Source organism: Bos grunniens, chromosome 8 (assembly GCF_055505025.1).
Source record: "Bos grunniens cultivar Pamir isolate PY7600 chromosome 8, Bosgru_T2T1.0, whole genome shotgun sequence".
Lineage (NCBI taxonomy): Eukaryota > Metazoa > Chordata > Mammalia > Artiodactyla > Bovidae > Bos > Bos grunniens.
In genome coordinates this window covers 14,947,588-14,964,859 of record NC_141172.1, presented here as the reverse complement: position 1 = coordinate 14,964,859, position 17,272 = coordinate 14,947,588, and the positions used below count along the sequence as shown (strand labels likewise).

At 40.0% G+C, this 17,272-nt stretch overlaps 1 protein-coding gene across 21 annotated transcripts in view; it reads left to right on the top strand.

The window, feature by feature from the left end:
- The window catches only part of LOC147366685 (uncharacterized), a 361,042-nt gene that overhangs the window by 199,321 nt on the left and 144,449 nt on the right, over nucleotides 1-17,272 (top strand). For 11 of the 21 annotated variants that reach the window (XR_015169471.1, XR_015169463.1, XR_015169472.1 and 8 more), the window contains exon 1: nucleotides 11,644-11,740. The exons of 1 other annotated variant lie outside the window; for it this stretch is intronic. Coding sequence is in view for 3 of the 20 variants with exons in the window: in XM_086414900.1 (XP_086271026.1) it covers nucleotides 10,569-10,646 (78 nt within the window). In the remaining 17 variants the exon portion in view is untranslated. Of the gene's footprint in view, nucleotides 1-2,716; nucleotides 2,895-9,510; nucleotides 9,928-10,557; nucleotides 10,647-11,643; nucleotides 11,741-12,450; nucleotides 12,628-17,272 lie in introns of those variants that run through there. 9 more of the 21 variants (XR_015169459.1, XR_015169457.1, XM_086414899.1 and 6 more) reach the window with 7 other exon arrangements.

Below are 17,272 nucleotides of genomic sequence, written 5' to 3'. Positions count from 1 at the left end.
ATTGCTGAGTTGGATGGTAAGTGTATGTTTAGCTTTCTATGTATCTGCCGAGTGGCTATATCGTTTTACAATCCCTTAAACAATGCATAAGGGATGTAGTTGCCCTGCATCCTTGCCAGCATTGAGTACTGTGATTATTTTTTGTTTTAGCTGTTCAAATGGGTCTGTAGTAATATCTAGTTCAGCAAGTTCTTTGTTAGTATATGGTTGGTACTACCACACAGGCTTGATTTCTGTAGCTATAAAGTACATCTTAAAATTCAACAGAGGGATTCCTCCCACTGTAGTTATCTCTGAAAATTGTTTTAGCTCTTCTAGTTCCCTTGCCTTTTCATATATATTTTGGAATGATCTTGTCATATTTACAAAAAAATGCTGAGAATATGACAGGAGTTAGGTTAAATGTGTATCAATTTAGGGAGAATTGAGATCTTTGCTGTGTTGAGTCTTTCATTCCATGAACACAATATGTGTGCTACCTGTTTTTGTAAATGAAGTTTTATTGGAGCACAATCATGACCATTCATTTATATATTGTCAAAGGTTGCTTTCTTGCTATAAAAGTAGAACTGAACAGTGCCAAACACTGTGTGGCCCAGAAAACTTAAAATATTTACTCTCTGAGTCTTTACAGAGAAACTTTTCAACCTTTGGATCCAATCAATGTTTATGCTATATTAGTGAAAAAAGTATAAAAAAGTATAAATGCTGTCATAACATTTTAACTTTAAATATGTTAATCACACTCATATGTCTACCTATGCATATGAAAATGACTGAAAGACTGTGAAACAAAAATTTTAACATTGGTTCTTTTAGGACAGTCGTATCATGGGGATTTAAAAATTTTTTGTTGTGTGTGATTTTTTTTTTGCACCTTCCACTTTCTATTCTAGCTAGTGAAAAATAATGTATCAGGTTAAGGAAGGATTTTACTTTCCAATCTCTCTTTTACCAGTTTTACAAGACTCTTTTCCTTCCAGGTAAAAAGAGACTTTCAGATTACAACAGATATGACAACCAATTGTTTGTGTTAGGGATCCTGAATGATGCTTTAATAATATGCCTTTTCAAAACACAGATGAATTCTCATAGGTTCATAACTTAAGCATACCCTTGGTTGATAAGCACAGATAAGAGAATGCCATAGATATTGAATCTTAATCCTTGGTGTTTATTCTTGATAATAATAAAGGAGTGATCCACCCTTGAGGTTTATTTACCAGCAACCCCATGCAAATGCCACATGCTTAAGCCTGCACACTGAGATGAGCAAATTGGTTATCGCTGAATGACTATTTCAAATTACAGAGACTGGCAAAATGAACATTTGCATGTTTGTTGCTGTAACCCATCTTAGTGATTACTGACAAGCTTCTTCCAGTTCTGATAGGGCATCAACATAGATACAAGACAGATCAAATGGCAAGTCACACCATGAGAGTAACCTGCCATTTGAGAAACTGAAAGTAGGGCATAAAGCCCAGTGATTACAGCTATGCTTCCATCTGGAAAGGGCTCTGACAGGGTCATGAAAGACCAGAGAGGTGTTTGGAACAGACCTAGGTCCCTGACAGGTTAATAACCCACTTCACAGAGTCACAATGTACCTTAAATTGACTGCATTCTGTTCCTGGAATGATTATTTCTTAAACTCTCATCTTGGTTTTCAGCCGTACTCTGAATGCTCATTTGTAGGGTGTGAATTAAAATAAATTAACATGATTTTAATATATCTAGGAATTATACATTAATAGTTCTTTGATCCTAACCACTGAAGAAAGTTGGAATGGGAAAAAGACAAAATTCTAAAAGACTCTAATCCTGCTCAGAAATAGGCACACATTTTTTGCAAATGAAGACGTTTATTACATCAAGGCTGCAGATGCTCGGAATGCCTTGTCATCCCTTTGCTTTCAGGTGATGCCCACACAGCACTAAGAACAGCAGAGATCTGTAAATTTTCTAATTAATCGTGATCAATATTGACAACCAGACAGCACTGTTCTGCCTCCAGAGTAGATTCCTGGCCCACGAGGATTCTGTTTGTCTGTCTACATTGCTCATATTAGCTGGGTAAATTGGCTGGTTAAATCTCTGCTTCTATAATATCAGCCTTAAAAAGAGAGGTTTAGGGATTTGCTCAACAGTAGAGAATGAATAAAAAGTGTTCATTCGTTCATCCAATTTTTTTTTTTTTTTAAAGAAAGGTTGATAGTCACTCACTTCTGTTCTTCTCGGTGTATGGGAATTACCATAATGAATAAGGCATGGATCTTTCTCAATAAGAGACTTAGAAATTATGGTAAAAACAGGATGTATAATCATGAAAGTGTGTTCTAAGGCAGATATGTCATAAGAAATATATAGAGTCAGTACACTGGGAATTGTAGGATGAAGACATCGCTCCTGTCTGGGGGGAATCTGAAGAAGCTTTCTGAAGGAAGTGGTCTTGACCAGGGGACTTGAGGCAAGATGTGGATTAAGGCATAAACCACAGAAATAGATGCTTAGTTATCTAGAGCAAGCTTAAGAAATGGCAGAAATTAAGGATTCAAGGGTGTTTGTGGGGAACTCAAAGGCAGACATGCATCCAGGTCTTAGGAAGGAATTGGAACTAGAGTTGGGAAACGATTCAGGAACAGAGAGAATTCTTTATCTATTGCTTTGTTCATGTCTCTGAACAAACTTGCTTCCTTTGCTTCTTCATTCACAGAGTGGACTATGGGTACCCCAACGTTTTGACTGAAGAGAATCTTCATGCCCTACATTATGTCAGTTTCATGAACTACTGCTAGGAGAATGAAGTCACACATAAACAGTGTCCTGGGGAAGATTTAGAAGTTCCTGGATAAGAGGGATGACTTGCATGATGATCAGACATTCCCAAATGGGTAGGTGCTGTACTGTGTATGGGGAATTGTAAAACAGTGCAGTTGGAATACAGATTTAGAAGGGCAGTTAGGGAAGGATAATAACTTTGGGGCATCACTGAGAAGCATAGTGATGTGAAATAAATTATACTCTAGGCAATCAATTTGATAACACTGAGTATGATAAAATTATAGATTTCTTTTTGTCTTATTTTTGTATTCATTGATCTCACTGCATTATATGCACTTCTGTGAGACACTTTAATTTCTTTTGGATACAAGATGAATGATGATACAATGATTATAAATATTAAAAACGAGTACCGATGTAGGTAATAAAAATTTGACTTAAAATTTGTGTTATCTATTAATTTGTTCTGTAACCATCGCATATCCCCAGACCACTAAAGGTCCAAGTTTTCTACTGTAAAAAAAGGTGTGAGAAAATATGGGCTTCTCTTCACTTCAGTAAGAATAATTGTACTACTTAAAGCAGATTTCTCTACAACCAGAAATTCTGAATGATAGAATAATCTTCCTTGAAGAAAGGCACAATGTTGCTGACTTTGTGAATGTGATGTGCTCTCTCTTTCTTTTTTGCTTTGAATTTTAGGAGTTTTTTTTTTTTTTTTCACTGTTTCTTGTGGCATTTCAAAGCATCCAACTGATCTGGATTTGAATTCCAGATGTGCTATGTAGAAAATGTTTGATTTAAGCAAATAAACTTATGAGGTTAAATTAGTAATAACACTTCCCTAAAGTTTTGTCAGAGCAAAATTACTCAATAACATGAGTTTGGGAAATCATTTGAAAAAAAAGTGAGGATTCAATTAGAAAAGAAATGGCTCTTGCGTGACCCTATCCCACTTGTCCCATGCAGACTGTATTAAAGCCCTTGGATCCTTCCCTCTGAGGTTGGCCTGGACCTCAGAATCTTTCTCCATTCACAGGCAGCTCATAACATCCACTGAAGGTGTCATTCAAGGCCAAAATATTTGCCATCCCCTGACTGTGATTGTAAATTGTTAGGCTTTTATATCCCAGTGTGAAGATGAAAATTTTTGTCCAGTCTTCTTCTTTTACATATGACAAAACCGAGGCCCAGGAAGAGTGATTTGGCATAACATCACATGGCCAAGTATGCTACAGCCCAAGACCAGAGTCTTCTTTTGGCAATTTTAATGAAACAATTATCTTTGCTGTTATAGTCCTCCCTGAATGTGATCACTGAGCTTTGGTTTGTTTTTCTAAATACTTGCAATTGGAATTTCTGGGTTTTTTTATTTTTTTATTTTATGTTTTGTAACAAACTAATGAGACGTAACTACTTGAGCTTACATTTTCTAGATGTAATCTGACCTTCAGTGGACCACTGCTGGCAATACTGGAAGTTAGCAATTAGGTGAAAGCAATTACCTTAGTATTGTGAAAGTGGAATTTTAACCTGCTTATGCATAAGTGAATGTTTTGTATTTTGGTGGCTTGTCCAAAAAAAAAAAAAAAAAGGTAACCCTTAGTGAGCGTTACCTGGTCTGCTTAGGAAGTCTGAGTGCTGCCGCTGTGTTCTGTTACTCTTGTATTACTTTCCTCTTCTGGCCTGTGTGCCGTGATTTCTCAACAGCTGGGGGAGTACCGCCTCAGAATCCTAGAGCCGTAAGGTTTTCTGTGAAGTCACCTGACTGGTCCTTGGAGTCCAGCAAGGTGAACATAGTAAAACAACAGGAAACTTCTAAACTTATTCTGAGTGAACTCAATAAATGCAGATCAGAAATTTATATCTTTGGTACAGATCTTTGTTTTAGTGTATAAACCCCCTTTAAGTGGCGCTCATTGCATTGGGCTGCAATTTTTTGTTCTTCTGTTTATCGTCCCTTGGAAACACTTGAGGACATATATTTATATTCACATATTTATCATCTCTTAGAGCACCCAGTACATCATCGGGGTTTGATAAATGCCCATTGTTCCATACATGCTACGGGAGGTGACTTGAATTCTGATTTGTTACACAGCATTTGTCGGTTATACAGCATAGTGGAAGCCTGCATCCTTTTGTTTTGCCCCTTCAGATGGGCCCACATCCCCAGCACAGGGACTCGTACAAAGTGACCCATCAGGAAATGTGCATGGAATGAGTAGATGAATAAAAGGAATAAAAGATGACTTCACACTTTCTTAAGAGTCTATGCACACCTTCATTCTTGTGTTAGCCTATCTTTTCCCAACTTGTATTGATAAATGTAAGACATTTACCCCATATAAACCTGTTCATGCCCTGTTAAATTTCAAAGTATTAGTCATGTAGGAGATATAATAGGCAAAGAATCCCAATTATGTCATGGCTTCTCATGCTGGGTCCTTTGTTTACATTGCCAATTAAATTTAACAGGCAGTCTTGAGCATCTCTGTGTGCATGGCACCAGGGATAGGGCAGCTATTTAAAGATTTATCAGGGGAGGAATGACGTGACCACACACCCACACTTGGTCACCTCTTCAATATGACCAATCCATGCTGACTCCTTGACAATTAGCCTGTTTCCTTTGATGTCTTGGCTTCCGCTTCTGCTGTTCCTCTACCTAGGCAGTGAAGCATCCTGTTGGCTATTCAGTCATATATCCTGGCTTTGAATTCTACCATCTAGTTTTGTAACCTTGGACAAGTTACTTTAGCTCTGACTCTCAGTTTCCCTGTCTGTCAAATGGGCATAATTATTCCCTCAGAGGGTGGTTAGGAGAGGAAAAGAGATAACGCACATAAAGTGCTAACCAGAGCACCTGGTGCTCAGTGAATGCCAGTTGTTTTCATTATTAGTGTGGACACACTTTCACGCTCCATCTTCTCATACCTTACCCCGCCTTTAAGGCCTGGCTCCAAGGTTGCTGCCTCTGCAAAGATTTCTCTGATGCCAGCCAAAGTGATCTTTCCCTTTCCAAGTGTCTTTTGTATTAACTCACTTAGCCTTATAGTTACTCCCTCATTACATGGCACTATGCTATTCTCCAATGGCCTGTGGTACACAGGTTAGCACTTGGGTATAAAGAAATTCAGTAGCATCTTGCCTTGTTCATAATTTGCTTATTCCCTGCATTTGTCTTCTATTCAGACAATATCTAAGCAACATGTGTGCAAAGACGCTAAGACAAAACAGGATGTTTAAAAAACACAACTGAAGGGGTAGGGCCATACCTTAATTATCTCTCTCTCTCTCCAATTTTCTTCTCTTGTTAATTCCTGCTTCCAGTTAGCTTCCTGATTTAAACGAGCCCAGTTTTTCTTTAAAAAGGCTATCACAGTCAGTTTTTTTAAAATTTTATTTTATTTTTAAACTTTACAGTATTGTATTGGTTTTGCCAAATATCGAAATGAATCCGCCACAGGTATACATGTGTTTTATGAGCATACAACAGTGTGACAATCGCTGGTTTGTGAAGGTTTTCTGTGCCAGATTCACCCGTGTTTGTTAGTCAAAATGCTCAGCGTTCTGTACAGCTGTATGGAATTGGCATTTCTATATTAGCCACATCAAATCAGCTTGGGAGATAGCCAAGTCCAGGGTCTTTATTCATCCATTCAGACAGTTCTAGGAAAATTGCCTCAAAGACTTGTCAGCCAACGGTAGGCTCTGCAGTTCAGAGAGCTGCTTGCGCTGTGTTGGTGGGAGTCTCATTGCCTGCTTAACCCAGAGATTCCTGGCCCTCAGCTCAAGACACTCCATCAAACTGGGAAAGGAATTATACAAATTCCAGGTGGTAGTTACATTTTGGGATGAGGGGTTGTGTGAGAGAAGGGACATGGGAAGGGGAAGAACCAAAGGAACTTTCCAAAACTATGCTAACACTCTCTCTAACTTGTTAGTGGTTACTTGGATGTCAGTTGTATTGTTATTTTTTTATACTCTACAATATAACAATTTTACATATACTCAATATATAATTTTTTAACATGGAAAAAGTAAGAACTGTGATCCTGGAAAAGACCGTGATAGCTGGGAAAGATTGAGGGCCAAAGGAGAAGGGGGTGACAGAGGATGAGATGGTTGGATGGCATCATCGACTCAATGGACATGAGTTTGAGCAAACTCCAGGAAATGGTGAAGGAAAGGGAGGCCTGGCATGCTGCAGTCCATGGGGATGCCAAGTGGTGTTGGACACGACTGAGAGACTGAACAACAACGATGAACCTGCTGAGCATTATTTACTCCCTTGGCATCCTACTCCTGAATTCAAAATGCAGAGTCATCCAAGGATTCCAAAACTTAATATGGAAAGGTCATCTGGTGATGCCCACCTGGTTGGCTTAGTTTGCATGACTAAGTCCTAGGGTTCTGTTGCAGGTGGCTCGTGCACTATCCCAAGGGGCAAAGGGAGGTCAGCAGGTAGTCAGGTGGAGTCTGGAATCATCACCCCTTTCAACCACATTTGATTTCTGTTTCACATATTAAGATTCCAGGTTAGAAATGGCTAAAGAGCCAGGAGGGAGGTCATAATGGTTTCTTTTCAAAGGGTGTCTAATGAAATTAGGCTGATGTTTATGGCTTCAAAGGGAGAAGTAGGGTGAATGGGCAAAAATTCTTGAGAGGTAAGATTGAATTGCTATATCTCTGTTTACTTGAGGCAACCCAAGTTCATGGCTTTATGCCTGCTGCCCAAGATAGTTACAAAGAGCACCTTCTTTCTCTAAGTATACCAGTTTGAATGACAAGTTGTAAGGTCAGTCTAGTTATAAGGAATACTTTGACAGTTATATCTAAGATTACAGAGGACTAGTTCCCTAAGTGGAAACAGAAAGTGAAATAAATAATGAGGACCAATTAGGGAGCATTGTTGATCTATTGTTTCAAACTTTTTTCCTTTAAGCATAATTTTTTTTTTCTAGTTCTTTAATCATTTCTCCTGAGGCATAGTTGGCAGATTTCTCACCTCTTGGTTTCTCTGCTCTTGCTATGTTTCCATTCCCCAACTCCCCACCCCACAAGTCTCTGGAAACAAAAATGATAATTCAGTTGGGGTCTACTCAGAGTGGATTGAAGAGGCTTTCAGAATTATAGAATGTTTGTAATAGAATGAAATACAATACCATCAAGCTCATTCCAGTAGGTATAGCAATATGGTGAACTCTTATGTTGCATGTTTACATAAGAATCACTAGAGAATTTGCTGTGCATACATATTTCTAAGCCTGTCCTTAGAGGTTCTTTTCCATATTTAAATTTAGTAGGTTATGTTTATTAAGGAAGGAAAGGGTGGGCCAAATTAGGAGATTCTTATTAGGTGTTTCTGGGATGATACCTGGGAAGCTGAATTTAAACAATATCTCTGGTGTTCTGTCTCTTGGCCATTTTGGAGAATCCTCAGGGGTCCCACTGGCTCCCCAGTTGTGGGCCATGACTCCCAAGGGTGCAAAAGATATGTCATTGTTTTAGTTATTCTAAATGCTGCCTTTTTTTCTTATCAAATATCATTTTTCCTCCTCATTTAGTAGTTGTTAAACCTGCAGGTGCTATTGCAATGGATAAAATACGTGTTTAAGAATTATCTAATTTATAAAGCTATTTGTTTTTATGTTTAAAGTTTGTACTGAGAATACAAACTTCATCATGTATATGTCTGATACCTCACTTTAGTTCATAATTAATTGGGTTCTTATAGTCTAAAAGATGAAAAATGAATTCATTTGACTTTACAGTTAAAGACAGATAAATCCAATCTCACAAACCTAGATCATGGCCAGTGGTGTCCTGGTAGGTGTCTAATCAACAGTTGTCTGTGGAGGATTGGAGAGAGAAGTGGAGGGTGGCGGGAGGGAGTAAAGAAAGCCCTGATTTGTAAAGTGTAACGATTTCTGTAGTGTAAGTGTTTTCATTATGGCTACCAACCTGACTTTACTCAATGTGGAATTGAGAAAAGAGGCACATGATTGGCTCTTGTTGAGCTAGTGCAAGCTGGCTCCAGCAGACCTCTGGGTCAGCTGAAAATCTAGTTCTCATAGCTAGCTTAGTGGTCTCCTTATTACTCTACAGATAAACCTGGCATGTTAAGAAGCCCTGGTAGCATATTATATATGGAATGAGGGGCTCTCATTTTGCATTTGATTTCCAGAGCCACATCAGTGGAAAATCACCCATATCTGAATTCCTGTGGGTTTTCCTACTGCCTCTATTACACCTTGTTCTGACCTTACAGTTGCCAATTTTGGCTCTCCAGAAAGTTTCCACAGGCTTTGCCTTCTTCCTTAGCCTAGTTCTTTTGTGACAGTCTAATATATCTTCAGGGTAGCCCCTCAGTAGGTTTCCACTTTGGTGAGGGTCAGCTTGCTTAAGTATGACTTTCAGGTTCTATCAGATCTGGTTTCTCAAGGATCATGAGACAAGCATCATTATCATAGACTCTTAATTTTTATCAGCTCTCCTTAATTCAGTGCGTTCAAAATCATTTTTAAAGAAACAGTAGTCCTTGTTGATGTTCAGAGAGCAAAAGTGTTTCATAGTTGATATGTTTGGATATCAAAGGTTTCATAGTTGGACATGAGTGGGAAATGTAGCATACTGCTTCTTATGGCTATTCCCCTCTCCTCCCATGCTGGAGAATCACGGTCTGTTTTCACAAAGTAATAACTCTGAGCAGTCTTGAAGAGAGAAATTTACTTACTTTGGTCTGATTTTTGTTGCTGTTGTTCAGTCACTAAGTCACGTCTGAATCTTTGCGACCCCATTGGCTGCAGCATGGTCTGATTTAGCTTTTCCAAAATTTATTCAAGCATGTACTTCTTCCTCACTGATCCTGATTTAAATCCCATGGAATATGCTTAGTGAAAAAATGATGTAATAGTTCATAGTAGTATATATCTTATGACATTTCAAAATCCATATTCCATGTTGGATTACTTCTTAGTCCACCATGTCTGAATGATGGCCACCTGGCACCAATTGATTTGCTGATGGGAAAAGAGTGATGTATTCTGAGATCAGTGATTGGCCCAGCTCTTCAGATTTCGGTGGCCAGCCCTGTCTTCCAGAGTCCCTTCTACTCTACTGTTGGATGTCTTACTCTGCGTAAGAAAATGGTCTTCTGTATACAGAACCTTTTTAATTTGGAAGAACTAGCAGACAATATTTCTGTTTTTCTTTACTCACACATACTTGACTAAAACAGGTAGCACAGAATGGGTAGCTATGAGTGAGGATAAGGAAATAGAGTTAGAAAGAAGTAGGATAATAAGGGACCTTGACAGTCAGGCAGAGCAATTTAAATGTGAAACAGGAAATGGAACAGTTACCTTCTTCTGTTTAAGCAGCTCCTTCAAGGGAGAGTAGTAATGCCTTGATTGAATCAGCTCATTTATAATGTACTGAGTTGGCCAAGTGGTTTGCTTGAATTTTTCTGTTGCATTGTATGGAAAAACACCAACGGACCTTTTGGTCAACCCTATACTTATTTCTTTTCCTTAGATAAAGAGTATGGCTTTAAATTTGAGCATCAACACCTCATGTGACCCAGAAGAGACTACTGTTTCTTTAAAAATGATTTAGAAAGCACTGAATTAGGAGAGCTGATAAAAATTAAGAGTCTATGATAATGATAAACCTCTTTTTACACTCTTCGGTAATTCTTGACTTCTTTATCTCTTTCTAAAGTGGTGCCCATTTGCTTGATTCATTGTAACTGTGCCATTTATTACTCAGCCTCAGGTCCCATGACAATAGACATGAATTTCCTCATTGCACAGGGTGATATCCTTGGAGAATCAAACCTACCCAGAAGGAACAATAAGGTGACTAGTATTTTTTTCATGAGTGCTCAATGGGATTATATCCTTGCTTTGAATTTCTCTCTGCTAAGACTTCTTGTCTTTGGGGAATATCTGTTCTGGAATTGGTTAAATCTCTATCTGCAGGGAATAGAAATATTTTGTCACCCATGATTGTTTTGAAGATATTTGCCTGTCCCAAGAGCCAGTGAGAGAAACGTAGGAATCTTTTAATGCTGCCTTCTTCCACTGCCTCAGTCACCAGTATCTGCCTTGAAGAACTGCGTCCTGACAAGAACATCCTAGAGCCTGCCTCCTCTGCCAGCCTGGCCATGTGCAGACTGCCAAACATTTCACCTACTGCCCACTCACTGCTAGCCATATCATTCTAACATTCAGATCTCATCCGGTCAAATATTATTACTTTCTGTGTGTACCTGTTTTTGCAATCTAGTAGGGTCATGGTTGGGATTCCCAGGTGGCTCCATGGTAAAGAATCCACCTGCCAGTGGAGGAGATGCAGGAGATGCGGATTCAACCCCTGGGTCGGGAAGGTCCCCTGGAGTAGGAAATGGCAACCAGCTTTAGTACTCTTGCATGGAAAATCCCATGGACAGAGGAGTCTGGTGGGCTACAGTCCATGAGGTTGCAAAGAGTCAGGTACAATTGAATGAGCACACACACAGGGTCACCATATACTCATCCACTTACATGATTTTCTGGGAATTTACTCTCCCACTCAAACCTGATAGCAGATTTGAAAACTGATTCTTTACAAGAAGCCACTTAATTTGGAGAGGATGTGTTGAAACCGTCTTAATCTTTTTGTTCCCTTGTGACTTAGCTGTGTCTAGGAACTCACAGTGGAACTTAGGAGGAGACCATGGCTGGAGTTCCTAAGTGATTAAAACTGTTGAGTCTGGTACTTCCCAATGACTAGTTGAACTGAACACACAGGTGTACGCAGTTCAGTGAACAGGTGAACTGGTGTTTTGCATACAGGTGTTTTGCCTAGTTTTAATTATTCCCATGTTTCCCCTGCCTTCTTGGTCCTGTATTACAGCTGGTCTTTCCGCCCACAGTGTATTTGCAGGCACCAAGATGGCTCCGTCTAGAAGGTCAGTTCCCAGTAAGAGCTCATGGCCCTCTGCCATTTATACCGTGCCTACTGCTTCCTGTTCATCTCTCTGATACTGTGATTTCTGACGTTGTTATGTGGTGCTCGCCGTTTCTTTTGGGCTGTGTGTTTTTTGACCTTTTGGACTCTTGCTTATGAACAATTTCCTGTCTTAAGCTCTTTGCCAAGCATACTCTCTGTTTTATGCAGTCCTCCAAATTCTGGTTGAATGATGCTCAGACTATCCCATACCTCTGTGAAAGCCTCCTAGCTGGGCTGGGCTCCTTAACCTAGGGAGGAGAGAGTTTCAAAATTTTATTTAGCATCTGAAGTCCTTAGTCCTTCACCTGTTGCAGCCCAGGGACAGTGGATGAGGCCACCAAGATACTGTGGTAATGGAGGTCATGTTCTATCTGGTGGTGCTTATGGTGGAGACGAGGTTGGAGCCACTGAGGCGTCATTTGCCCACACACTGGGATGAAACCTCCACCTTCCTCACCCTCATAATGCTATTGATCTTGCTGCTAAAGAAGTCCAAGTGGAACTCTAACAAACTACCAGGCATCTATCTACAAGTTCATTTTCACGTGTAAATTCAGGGTTTTGGGTCCTGTGAACACTCCATTGTTTTCCGGGTTGCAAAAGACATTTTTTTTCAATTGAAGTTTCTGTTTATCAAAATAATTGTAGATTTTCATGCTATTGTAGGAAATAGTGATCCCTCTGTTTGTTGGGGATGGAGAACTGAGCAAAATACATGATTCCCCTCCAGTAGCCTGGGAGTATCTCTTTAAGGTGTTGTATGAAGCTCTAACCTGTCTTATGATTGACGTGGTTGCTGGGCTCAAATGGAATTGAAGTGAGCGATGCCCTTATCTAGCTGAAGAGGTAAAAGACTGGCTTCCCTTTTGTGATCACTTATGTTCTTTTGTTTGATTGCTCTGCTTAACATCTTTAATTCTTCATTTTAGGATAGGGCCATCTGCTGTCATCCTGTATTCTTTTTGGCTTGAAGGATTTTTATAGGCCCCTTTGTGACTGGGTTATAAACAATCACCCGTTTGCCATATGGGGATGTCTGTAGCTCATCTTTGACTTATGGGTGCCAGGTACCAGGGAGGACACATTTGACTTTAAGTGATACCCGCGGCGCTGAGATAGCAAGCCCTTGGGTCCATCTGCAAGCATTTAAATTGCTAATTGGCAGAGGCTGTGCATCACATGATAAAGAACCCAGAAGAAGTTGCAAATATGAGCAGACCCTCATTTAGAAACATCGGATATTCCTCCTCTGACTTCTTTGCGAGGTTCTTTAAATTACAGGGTAATGGGAGAAGTGAGAAGAAGCTAAATTGGGAGTGGGTTGCAAAAGACATTTTTTTTAGTTGAAGTTTCTGTTTATCGAAATAATTGCAGATTTACATGCCATTATAGGAAAGTGATCCCTTGTATACTTTTCTTTTATTCCTCAGTGATAACATTTTGAAAAATTATAGTATAAAATCACAGCCAAGGTAGTCAAATTTGTTTAAGCCACTGATCTGCAGATTTCCCCAGTTGCACTTGTTATTTGTATGTGTTCTGTTCTCTTTGTCTCTGTGTATTAAATTCTATGCAATTTTGTCACCTGTATAAACTTGTGTCTCCACCACCACAGTCAAGATATTGATCAACTGCAATTACTTCCCCTTGCTCTTTTATGGCCACACTGTCTCCTGTTCCCATTCTCTACCTCCTCTAGTCTTGAACCTTTGGCAGCTACTAATCTGTCTTTCAAGGTTTCCCAGATGGCTCAGTGGGTAAAGAATCCACTTGCAATGTAGGAGGTGTGGAAGACTTGGGTTCGATCCCTAGATTGGGAACATCCCCTGGAGGAGGGCATTGAAACCCACTCCAGTATTCTTGCCTGGAGAATCCTGTGGACAGAGGAGCCTGGTGGGCTACAGCCCAAAGGGTCACCCAGAGTTGGACATGACTGAAGTGACTCAGCATGCACACGATCTTTCATTTCTAAAATTTCGTCAGTTCAAAACTCTCATACAAATGGAATCATTCATTGTGTAACCTTTCAAAATTGGCCTTTTTTTTTTGCTAATTCTCTGGAGATTCATCCAAGTTTCTGTGTGTATCAGTAGTCCATTGCTTTTTATTGCTAACTAATATTCCACAGTATATATATATGCTATAACTTATTTGAACTTTCATTCTCTGAAAGGACATTTGAGCTGACTCCTGTTTGGGGATATTACAAATGAGGCTGCTAGAAACATTCACGTAGCAGGCTTCTTGTATGGATTTAACTTTTCATTTCCCTAGGACAAATGCTCAGGGGTGATTTTCCTGGGTCATAAGGTAGTTGAATATTTAGTTTTTAAGACACTGTCACACTTCTTGCCCCCTGCCCCGAATGTTTTATCATTTTCCATTCCTGCTGCTTCACTGCTGGCATTTGGGTGTTGTTACTTTTTTTTTTTTTTTTTAATTGTAGCCATTCTGACAGATGTGTGATGTGACCTCATTGGGGTTTCAGTTTGTGTTTATAACAGTTGATAATGTTGAACAACTTCTCATGTGCTTATCTGCCATCTGCATATCTTTTCCACCGAAATGTCACTTCATTTTCTTTGTCTCCTGCACATTGTCTAATTGTATTGTTTTCTGTTGACTTTTGAGAAGTCTTTATTTTGGATACTTTTGTCACATATGTCGTCTGCAAATATTTTCTTTCTATAGCTTGTCACTTCATGTTCAATGTATGGGCTTCTACAGAATAAAAATATTGTTTCATTTTGATGAGGCTCAGTTGATCAATTTGTCCTTTTATAGATCATAATCTTAATGTCAAGTCTGCATAGCCCTATTTCTCAAAGATTTCCTCTGATTTACTCTTTTGTTTTCTGGTTTGTTTCATAGTTTTATATTGACTTGCTAAATCTATGGTCTGTTTTGAGTTAGTTTTTATATAAGATTTAGGTTAAAATTGATCTTTAAGATTTGTTTTTGCCAATGGATATCCAGGTACTCTAGCACTATTTGCTGAAAAAGGTAATTCAGTGTAAAAAGGTTAAATTATATCAGTGTCAGGAAAATGTTATCCCAAGCTACTGTGTTACCCTGTAATATACATGTTCACTGTGAGGTTTTTAAAGACCTGTAAGATCTTATAAAGGAAGATTCTGATTTACTCTGTACTTCATGGAGGGCATTACTTGTGTTTCCAAGTGACTTAAAGCCTGGCCAGGGGTGGCCTAGTAACCATAAGAACATTCCTCTTTCGTCAGAAGATTTAGTAGAATAAGATGTGTGTCTCATTCTAATTCAAGAAGACCAGAAAGACCTTGAGTCCATTGCATGGTCAATAGAACAGGAAAGTACACCTCTAGCTTCAGGGCTTGTGGGCCTGGCCATCCTCCAGGGAACGGGTCTCTGCAGCCTCCATGTCTCAGAGGGGATGGAACGGCATTGTCTACTTGACCAACCAATAGAATGGAACATTCTCTCCAGCATCCTGCTTATGCTCTAGTGTCTCCAGAATGTCGGCAAACTAACTTATCCTAGTTTAAATTTTCCTGGCTCCTCTATTACCTTCAATTCAAAGGTCTTTTCTTCCACTCAGCTGTCACAATAAAGGTTGGCAGGCGTGTGTTTTTCAGCTGTGATGCTACAAAAAGTTTCTGTAGCAGTCAAAACACACACTACTACTGGCCATAAATCAAGAAATCCCTTTTCTTGGAAAGGTCTTCATTTCCATGCCCTTTGGACAGCTGCAGTTCAGCAACAAGTGCCAGGGGAGCAGTGAGCCATCGGGGAAATGATACTAGATACAGCTCATAGGGTAGGAATTGCATCTAGTCCTCACTGTCCAGGGGACCTTAGATGGAGCCTCTGACCTCCTTGCACTCTTACCTGCTTTGCTATGCCATTGGGAGGCTCACATTAGACAGTAAGGATGACAGTTGTTGACCACCTCACAGTTTTTCAGATTGAGAATGGCCCTAAAGTATGCAACAGAGGGATCCCCTGACTACTCAAGCCCTAACTGCTGGCTGCCTCCTCCCCACCCTCTCACTGCCCACTGGGCTAATTTAAAAAAAGAAGAATCTAGTTTTGAGAGGATATAGATCAGGAACTGAATACAGTGCATGCTAGCTATATCAGCTCCACTTCATGTCATTAGGCCGTAGATCCCAGACACTGGGGAACCCCACTGTAGCTGACAGAGCTTGGCTGTGGGCTATGGCATAGATGGCGAACTGTCTACTAGACGGCTGTGCTCCCCTCTGTAGCACACAGTTGTCACTGGGAAGTCCTGGCCACCACTGATTACATCTCCAGAACTTTCTAGCAGCTAGACTTGGCCATGTGGCTGGGTTTAAGTCAAAGGCATATGAGTGAAAGTGATGTATACTACTTAAAAGACCGACCCCAAGAACTCCCCTGATGCTCTATGCTCTTGTTTCCTTCCTGCTGCCTGGAATGGTGGGGATTCCCACAGAGGCTCTAAAAGGAATGAAAGGAAAGCCTCTGTCAGACTCCCTGACATGCCAGAATGTCTACACAGAGGAGGACTGCTCTGCCAGTCAGTTTCTCTCTCTGGGAAACCTTACTTGAGCAAGAAATCCATTTCTAATGGGCTTAATTGCATATTTTTATTTATATATTTTTGACAGCAGTTAGCCTATCCTGAGTCATGGTTCACTGTCTCATTTTCTATGTGAACATGTTGAGGGACTCCAGACATGTAACACATTGGACTTGGCTCTTATGTTTCCCTTATGATGTGTAAAAATCAAATTACACAGAGCAGTAGTCTCTGGTTGAAACAAATCAATCAGAATAACTTTTTATAATCCAGTCTTTCAAGACTACATTTTTCTAGAGTTGACTTTATTAAGTAAAATGAATGTAACCCACAGAAGTTCAGTTCAATTCAGTTGCTCAATTGTGTCTGACTCTGCAACCCCATGGACCACAGCATGCCAGGCCTCCCTGTCCATCACTAACTCCTGGAGTTTACCCAAACACATGTCCATCGAGTTGGTGATGCCATCCAACCATCTAATCCTCTGTCGTCCTCTTCTCCGCCTGCCCTCAATCTTTCCCAGCATCAGGGTCTTTTCAAATGAGCCAGCTCTTTGCATGAGGCAGCCAAAGTATTGGAGTTTCAGCCTCAGCATCAGTCCTTCCAATGAACACCCAGGACTGATCTCTTTTAGAATGGACTGGTTGGACCTCCTTGCAGTCGAAGCGACTCTCAAGAGTCTTCTCCAACACTACAGTTCAAAAGCATCAATTCAGCTACCAATTTTTGAGCTATATTTGGTAGAAGGCATTATCTCTCCAGAAGGAGCTTATCTAATCAAATTTTCTAAATGTGGCCCACATTTGGTGCAGTCCCAGAAACTGTAAACGCCTCTGTCTTTACTTTTTATTCTCCCCTGAGTTTGTCAGACATAGTGCCACTTCTGGCCCTTTGGACACATTAGAAATCTTAATTTGGACAAACAAGAACCTAGGGCTGGGAAATGCTAAA